Genomic DNA, 8,624 nt, shown 5'->3' on the forward strand with positions numbered 1-8,624 from the left:
GAACTAATTAATCTTTCCCCGCCATGTTTTTTTCTTCCAAGTATACCCTTCATGCCGCCAATTTTTTCAGATAATTATTATTATTTTTTCTTTTTAATATTATATTTGACTTATGGATGTGGAAAAATGTGAAAGGTTGGAGGGAAATTGGAAGGGAATTCGGTAGGGTAAAGAGTAAACTTTGTTGAAACCTTTTTTTTTTTTTTTTTTGAATTTTGATTTATGACTTTATTGATTGGTGGGTCAGTGACCCAATGGGTTTGTTCTATGTTTGAGTGAGTAGTGAATGGGGGAGAGAGAGAGAGGAAAAGTAAATTTAGGAAAGCTGAAGTGACTGCACTAAAGATGTGGCCCGCAGCCTTAGTTTTATATATATTCCTAGTGTTATATGAATTTTAAGTGTATTATGATCATGATGTTGGTATATATATATATGAGAAGTTTATTAATGTGGTAACTTATATAGTTTGGTTTGTTTAATCTCTACAGTTGTTTCAGATCCAATCCAAACTCATCCATCCATCAATATAAATATAAATAAGTGTTCTTACTCAACCAAAATTGGATTCAATTTACTGTTTTCGAAATGGCAGTATATTGAGGGAGCGGGGGTGTGTGCCAATTTATCCGCATTTCAACTAATTTTTTAGAACCAAAAAGGGATTCAAACTCATAACTTTTTGAATAATACATTCAAAAGTTTCTATTGAATCATTCAACCACCCAAAAGTAGTTCACTTGTATATAATATTACAAGAGAATAAATTCTTGACCAAACAAAATTGTATTTATATAATTGGTAAAAGAATCAACATGTACTTGGGTGCATACGTTACAACCTTAATATAAAAACAAATGATCAAAAGACAAGTTAATTGACAATACTGACTTCTCAACACCTGGTAGAGAAGTTTCCCTTTTGAATTTCATTGCAAAACGTCAATTAAGCTATAGCTTCCATGAATGATCCCTGTACCAAGTTCATGTAATGGACAGTTTTGGACTTATCCTTCATGAAGGTCTCTCCGCTAATCGAACAAGATAGTACTACAATATCTTTAAGATTCTCTCCAAAACCAAAGGAAAATAGCTCAACCTTGAACTTCCAATACTTTATTTACTGGGAAACTTCAATGAACATTCTGAGATGTTTCGTTTCCTTTACATTGACCAATCCAAGTAATTTGAAGGCGACTTGACTCTGTTTACACGATGACAGGAGAATTGACCTCAATGAAGTTTGGACCAAAACACAATGCCCTTTGAATAACGCAAGTTTTGCATTTAGAATTAGTAGATGATAATGTCGTTTAGTATTTACTACTGAAGGCCAGCTAGCTATTTGTGTCTTTGAAAACATGGAAATTTTAAGATAAGTTTTGGAGAACCAAAGCATGAAGAAATAAAAGCGAGAAAAATGGTGAGGAAAGAGACATGGGAAGAAGAAGCACATGGGCGGTGGGGACGGGGGGCTAGGGGGGATTGTTAATGCATGTGGATATAGTAAGTGGTTTTGTTGAATTTATGAGACCAAATATCTTTGGATTCCAACTTCCTCAAAAGACAAAGCTGGTAAAAGCTAAAGGGTTTCTAAGGCTTTGGATACCTTTACGTAAATTTCCTCTTTTCACATTTCATCCACAAGCAGAACAGAGATTCATGATTCCTCGTGATGTGTGTCTATTCATAGTATGCTAATTCTTCTTCTTTACCAAAAGGTTACAGAAAGCCACCACTAGGTGACCTAATAGTAAAAGAATAAAAGGATCCAACATGAGTTTTTGAATTCCAATCTCCTTAAACATTAATACGGATGATCATTGAGAGGATTTATCCGACTGCTCATTTCACGATCCTAAGAGATTAATTGAGATACGTAAACCAATGTTCTGAAAACTGAACCGGACCGGTCCGACCTAGGAGCCGACAGTATTTCCAGTCCGGTATCTCATAAAAATGGGCATTTACCGTTAAACCGGATTGAGCCGCGGTTGGAAAGCCGGAATACTGCCGAGTCACGGTCCAATCGTCGCTCAATCTCGCCAGATTCCGGCATCGTTCAACGAAGAAAACACCGTCATTCGATGTGACGGTATCTCCACGACCAAACCCATCCATTTTCAGTGGCCGTCGTCCAGCCTTCGTCGCTCGCCATCCACCTAAAGTTTACGTGACCGTCGAATTTCTTTTGTTGATTCCGACGAGTTTTGACGCCGATGGAACTCCCTAGCACCACCATCAGATTCGTCGGCATCTATACATCAAAAGCCCCATGGTTCTAACTTCGATTGGCCGTCGATCGTCACTATCGCCAGCACTCACCAGTCTCTTCGCGTGATAGGGGTGTTTTAGACAGATTTCAAACCTTGAGGGAGTATTGTAGGGGTGTTTTTGATGAATTTCAAACCTTTAAGGACTAAATATAATTTTATAAAATACAGTCCAACCGACCGATCCAACAGGTCATAGTCTGGTCCGGTTTTCGGAATATTGGCGCTTAAAAAAAAAAAAAAAAAAAAAAAAAGGTTACAGGAACCTTGAAATGAGAATACAAAAGGCCCATGTTCATTTTATCCGGGCAAGGTCCATAAATGTTATGGTGTCATGGATTCGTTGAAGATTTGTGTCATTTGAAACCCATTAAAACTTTCTCCAAACCCAGTATAAATTACAATCGAATTTACAAAATGGAAAATTCTGAGGTTCCAAACAGATACGTTTTTCTACTATTCAAATGTTTTAAATTTGGAGTAATATATGCATTAAAACTAGGATGAATATCAGCATATGCTAAGCACTGTTCCTCATGTAACAATTGAGAATAAAGTAGTAGCTTCATTTTGTCTTATTTTTATCCTTTTTCCATTTCTTCAATATACGAAATATTGCCTCTTTCAATGTTGCTTTCCTATTCTCCCTGAAATTCCACAGCTCAAGTTTTGTGTATCCACCACTTTGCCTGTAGTATTCCATCTCACTCAAGGCTATTGCCACTTCGTTAAAAGCCTCTTCACCATACTCCTCCTTCAAATGTTTAAATGTGGCATCCTCTAGATCAACTATTTTCTGCAGAATTAATGCCACCATTTAAGCACAATATTAAGATACTCAACGGTTAATTGGATAGCTTAATAGAAATTGAATAATAGATAAAAAGTTTACCTTACACAATCCTTTATTATCTGCGATTATTTTAATAGGATGACAACTTGAATCTCCACAATAACTCTCCCAGAATGACCACAGCTCTACTGCTTTCTCCTCCCCTTCATCTGGAAATTTTCTCTTCATTGCTTTACGGAATGGTTTGATGTTAAGCCCTCCCATTTTCTTTATTCCAATTTTACCACCCCATTTCCATTCTCTCAAACTCTGCAACAACAATAGTTATTTAAAAACTGTATTACTCACAAATTATAAGCCGTCTATCATATCACTGCAGCTAGCTAAATATACAGGACATACTTATGATTCCAGTGAAGCTTCATTAGTCATGACTGATTATAAACAATCACTGTAACATTTTTTTTTTTTTTTTTAATTTTTTTTTTAATAATGGGATGAAAGACGTACTTTGATTAAAAACCTGCGGGCTTCCAGCAATTCAACCTTGCTTTTGCGTTCTTTGACAATAAGCGCCTGATTAAGTTGCCTGACAATCAGCGCCATGTCTTTAATCACTTGTAAAGCCTCTCTCATACGCTCTACTTCAACTGCCTGTACATTTTCAACATTCAGTTTCTTTCGTAGCTCCATTATGTTTCTGCACATTTTCTTTCTCTGCCATAGACAGTCGGTCCGATGAATTCTTAAAGCAAATATTATGATAAATAAAAAACAGTAACCAATATAATACATGTAGATAAAAGGGAAATTTTTTTTTTTAAAAAAAAGGTGGAAAATTATGAGTTTTAAAACTAATGCATGATGTTTTGTCTTCTTGGTTTTGAAACTCAAACAATAATAAATTCAGTAGACATATGATAAGAACAAGTATTTTACCCTTCTTCTGTTATGATGAAGTTCTGTCCTCTGTATTTCATTCTGTGCTTCTGCATGTAGCAATTGCTTCTCACGCTTCCCTAATTCTTTTTCCTTCGTATTCAAATGCAGTGAAACCGTCTCAATCTCGAGGAGTATCTTCTCAAAATTATCACGTCGTCCATCCTGCATCATCTTTCTTAATTCCTATTCCAGATAAACATAATATAAATTAAACATCTTAGCAACGTAAAAGATAATGGTACAGTTTTAAGCAGTTTCACTTCAAACTCAGTGAACTTGAGCTCAATTACATACCTCCATTGTGCTATGCGATCTTCTAATGCTTTTTTACCAATCATCAACACTTTTTAAGGCCTCTTGGTATATTAGGTTTGAGTTTATTATGAGTATATCATCTTATGGAAAATTTATTACATTCTTATCCTGATATCCAGAAAGTACAAACAACCCAGTTTGAGTTGTTCTTTGTAACAACTAACAAGACAATCAATAATCGTCAAACACCAAATCGAAGAGAGATCCAATAAACACAGTACCCAAACTTCGAGACTCTTTAATGAAAGTAAGCAGAAATAGACTTATCGTATCATCATTTATCATATTTTCTGGATAATCTCAGTTTAATTAATTCCGGTTCGCGAAGCTCTGACGTTACCGTTTCGCAAATTCGATCCGGCTCCTTTTCTCTTCGTACCTTTCTGGATTCACACTGCCAACTTTATCTTGTTCACTTTCATCTTCCTATTACAAATTTTATATTATTCTAGAAAAATTGTTTTCTTCATTACTTTGACCTCTAGTAGAGTTTAATTAATTAATGTGTAAAATTACCAGAAATAATATGATGTGTATAATGGGTAATCTACTCTCACAAACAGATTTTTTCTCACAAACTCATCACCACAAATAATTAGTATTAATAATAATTAGCTTTTGATTATTTTTCTCATTTGATGAACAAGTAAAACAATCAATTATCATATATAAGTTTGTGATAGAAAATTAGCGAAATTAATTTGTAATAGAAAATCAGTGAAAGAGTTTGATTTACTTGGGGGTAAAAGGGTGTAGTCATAATGGTCTCGGAATTAGAAATGAAAGTATCCACTAATAGAGCGGTTAACAAGCGATATGAATCCATTCCCATGGTCACAGGGGGCTAATAAAAGCTTAGTCGAGAAAACATGATTTGCCAGAATATGGGTTCCAAATGAAAATAATGGTGACAAAAGAGAAGCAATTCTGGGATTTTATGTCTCATCTTTTACCGCTACTTCCGTTAGAGCTGAAAAGAATTTCAGGGTGAGCATATTCTGTTTCAAAAAAAAAAAAAAAAAAAATTGTGTCAAGCTGCATAATAAAGTTAATGTTCTCTGATGTAAGACTTATGAAAAGTACCTTCAATTTCACTTCCAATACTAGTTGATCAATCAGAATGTACAAACAATTATATAAAAGGAATGATAGAATGAGACTGACGACAATGACTACAAAACCTGAAACAATAATGCTATGGGCACCGGAACTGTGCACCGAATTACGTATCTCGTGACTCACACCAGCCACGTTTCACATTCACAAATATTTTGCTAGTAAACGGCCGTTCATCAACTATGGACAACCGTTCACTTACGATGGACTCCTGTCCATATTATATGGACAAGAGTCCATTTACTATGGACGAGAGTCCACATTTAAAAGATGCCCGTTCATCAGTAAATAGGAAAAACAATATAAACAAAAATAATGGATGGCCGTTCATAGGTTATGGACGGGCGTCCATATATAATGGACGCTGGTCCAATCTTTAAATGATAAAATTTTTATAAACAAAATTAATGGACAAGCGTTCATATGTTAATGGACGCCTGTCCATTATTAATGGTTTAAAAAAATTATAAACAAAATTCAGGAACGCCCATTCATATATTATGGACAATCGTCCCTGAATTTTGGATGCCCATCCAGACGTTAAATTATAAAAAAAATTTATGAACGCCTATCCATATTTTATGGACGGGCGTCCTTGTTATATGGATGCCCGTCCATTGTGGACGCTGAGTATTTTAAATGGGATTTAGGTCAAATTGATTTGGCTCCCTAATAATTTTAAAAAATAGCGCTCTTCTTCTTCGTCTTCATTCCCCATCTCCGCTCTTTTTCTTCGTCTTCATTACTCATCTCAGCTCTTCTTCTTCATTGAAGTTCTCATCTGCCGCTCTTCTTTTCGAAGTTCTTCGTCTACCGCTATTCTTCTTCAAGTTCTTCATCTGCCATTATTATTGTAAGTGTTTTAGTCTATTTGGTTTCTGTTAATCACGCTTTATTGGTTTTGATTGATGATTGAGCTTGTTTTACAGCGTTCAATTTGTTGAGCTTGATTTATGTGTTTTTAATGCTTGGGATTTTATTCTTGTATAATTTGAATATGATATAAGTTTCGCAAGAAGCTTATAAGTGTGTCTCTGTTCTGTTCCTGCATTTTGATGTGTTTTTGTTTATAAGGATATTGTTATTGATTCAGGTTGTGTTATGTGGTTAATGATGGTGCAGGTGCAGCACAGCTTTGTGGGTTTCTTGATTCAAAGAAAATAAGGTCAAGTTTGATTTTAATATTTAGTTCATTTTGTATATTCAATAACTTCATGGTGTACCTGCTGAATTTATGGGACTCTTCTTATACTTCGTGTAGTTTACTTTGCTTAGGCTTTTCGTACTGTTAATGTAGTGTCTTTTATGATAATGGAATTGGCCGACTAGAAGTCATGTTGTAGTGGTTGTGACTATTCTTTGGTTTCCTTTATCCATAAGAGGATTGATAACTCGCAATTTTAAGGAAGCAGTTGATATATTTCATCAGCGGTTTGGGGTAAGTTTTTTTTCTAAGCTTGTTACTGGGATATTGTACAAGTTTTTGATATTAAACATGAATTTATTGATATACAAATGTTTGGATGATATCATTTATTTATTGTGTTTTAATGAAAAGGTTACCATGGTCGGAATATTGAGGGAAGACCCTAGTCTGTGTAAATTGTAATTTTCCAAGTGAGTTTTCATTCTGAGTGTCGCCAATCAATGTGCAGAAAGTGTTGTACTTCGTCCAACATAAAAGTGACCTTGTGAAGTAAACTTCAAGGTGGTAGACAGTTTGTTTGCATCTTTAGAGAAATACCAAAACCTATGTCTGACTAATTGACATTTTCATCCCATATGAAACATTTCTGGATGTGGGGAGTGTGCGGACTACTTAATGGCAGGTTTTAAGTATCATATTCAAACATAGGTTTTAGTAGACTAAAAGAAATGGTTAGCACCTAAGTACGAGATCTCGTCTCAGCTCCGTGTGATATGGCATCTTCCTGACTAGCTTTGTAAGGGACCTGCATGCTCTTTTGTGTCGGTTTGTGACTTTGTGTTTGTGGTGAGCCTGCGTGCTCTTTTTTGCCGGTTTGTGGCTTTGTGTTTGTGGTGAGCCTGCGTGCTCTTTATGCCGGTTTGTGGCTTTTTTTATGGCATCTTCTTGCTTTGTGGGGAGCCTGCGTGCTCTCTTTTGCTGTTCATGACTTTGTGGGTTTTCCCACGTGTTCTTGACTGATAGTTATCAGTCATCCTCTTGGGGTATGCCCCTCGTATTTGTATTTTTTTGTCTTTTATACATACTTACCTTATCCAAAAAAAAAGAAATGGTTAGATTATGCTCTTTCCCTTTTCAGTATCTGTGTTATGAATGACTAGCATAGCTAGAGACTAATCTAATTTTGGTTCTTAATAAATTCACTCCCTGAACCCCTATTTTGAGCTTTGTTAAGTTGCAACTGACAATTATAATTTATAAATGACTTTTATTAGCTCAGCAATGTATCTGTTCAGCTACAATTATTTCTGGTGTTTCTCTCTCTCTCTCTCATCAGGAGCAAACTTCTTGTGAGGGAAATATCCTCCTGATTTTTCCTCTTACAAAGATTCTCATTTTTTTTTAACCCTCATCACACCTCACCTTAGCCAAATTCAAATCAGTCCCTAGTATGAGGGGCATTTACCTTTAAGGTTTCTTTTACTATTCCAAATGATTTAATCATTTGAATTACTCCAAATTTATGCTCCAAGTGTAATGATAAATCTTTTAAATTATTTGTCATTGCTACGGGTAACGTTTTCTCCTGCACTAAGCAGGGAGTTTCGTCCTTATAAACCAGATCCAGCTCCGCTACTACATATTTGTTCAACATGGGGTGTTCAACCCAATGAAGTCATGATGGTTGGGGATAGCCTGAAAGATGATTTAAGTCTTTGCTTACGGTGATCAAAATAAAATGTCCTTCATTTGCTTTTTGTCTTCTTAAAATTATCAATGGTCTGTGTCATGCATTGAGATGAGTGGGTCCAAATTGCCTTCCATAGTAGTATTAAAGACGGAAAAAAAGATAAGTCTTAGACCATCTCCAACCCATTGCATCAATTTGGTGCAAAATTTGGTGCAAAATACTATTCTATCTCCAACCCACAACACCAAATATTGCACCAAAAAGAATATTCCTTAGAATATTCTTTTGAATATTCTTTTTTTCTTTTATTGTAATAATCAACAATTAATCTATTTCACTTATTATTTTTAT

General features: G+C 35.2%; 1 protein-coding gene across 1 annotated transcript; it reads right to left on the minus strand.

Annotated features, from left to right (window-relative positions):
- Positions 1–2,835: 2,835 nt before the first annotated feature.
- On the minus strand, positions 2,836–4,305 carry LOC116132054 (factor of DNA methylation 4-like). The gene is made up of 5 exons (XM_031417730.1): positions 4,300–4,305; positions 4,003–4,188; positions 3,574–3,780; positions 3,163–3,372; positions 2,836–3,066 (listed from the first exon to the last, which is right to left on the minus strand). Exons 1-5 carry the CDS (start codon positions 4,303–4,305, stop codon positions 2,836–2,838), a joined length of 840 nt encoding a protein of 279 aa, XP_031273590.1.
- Between the last annotated feature and the right edge of the window lie 4,319 nt (positions 4,306–8,624).

This window comes from Pistacia vera, unplaced genomic scaffold, assembly GCF_008641045.1.
Source record: "Pistacia vera cultivar Batoury unplaced genomic scaffold, PisVer_v2 Contig248, whole genome shotgun sequence".
In the NCBI taxonomy this organism is placed as follows: Eukaryota; Viridiplantae; Streptophyta; class Magnoliopsida; order Sapindales; family Anacardiaceae; genus Pistacia; species Pistacia vera.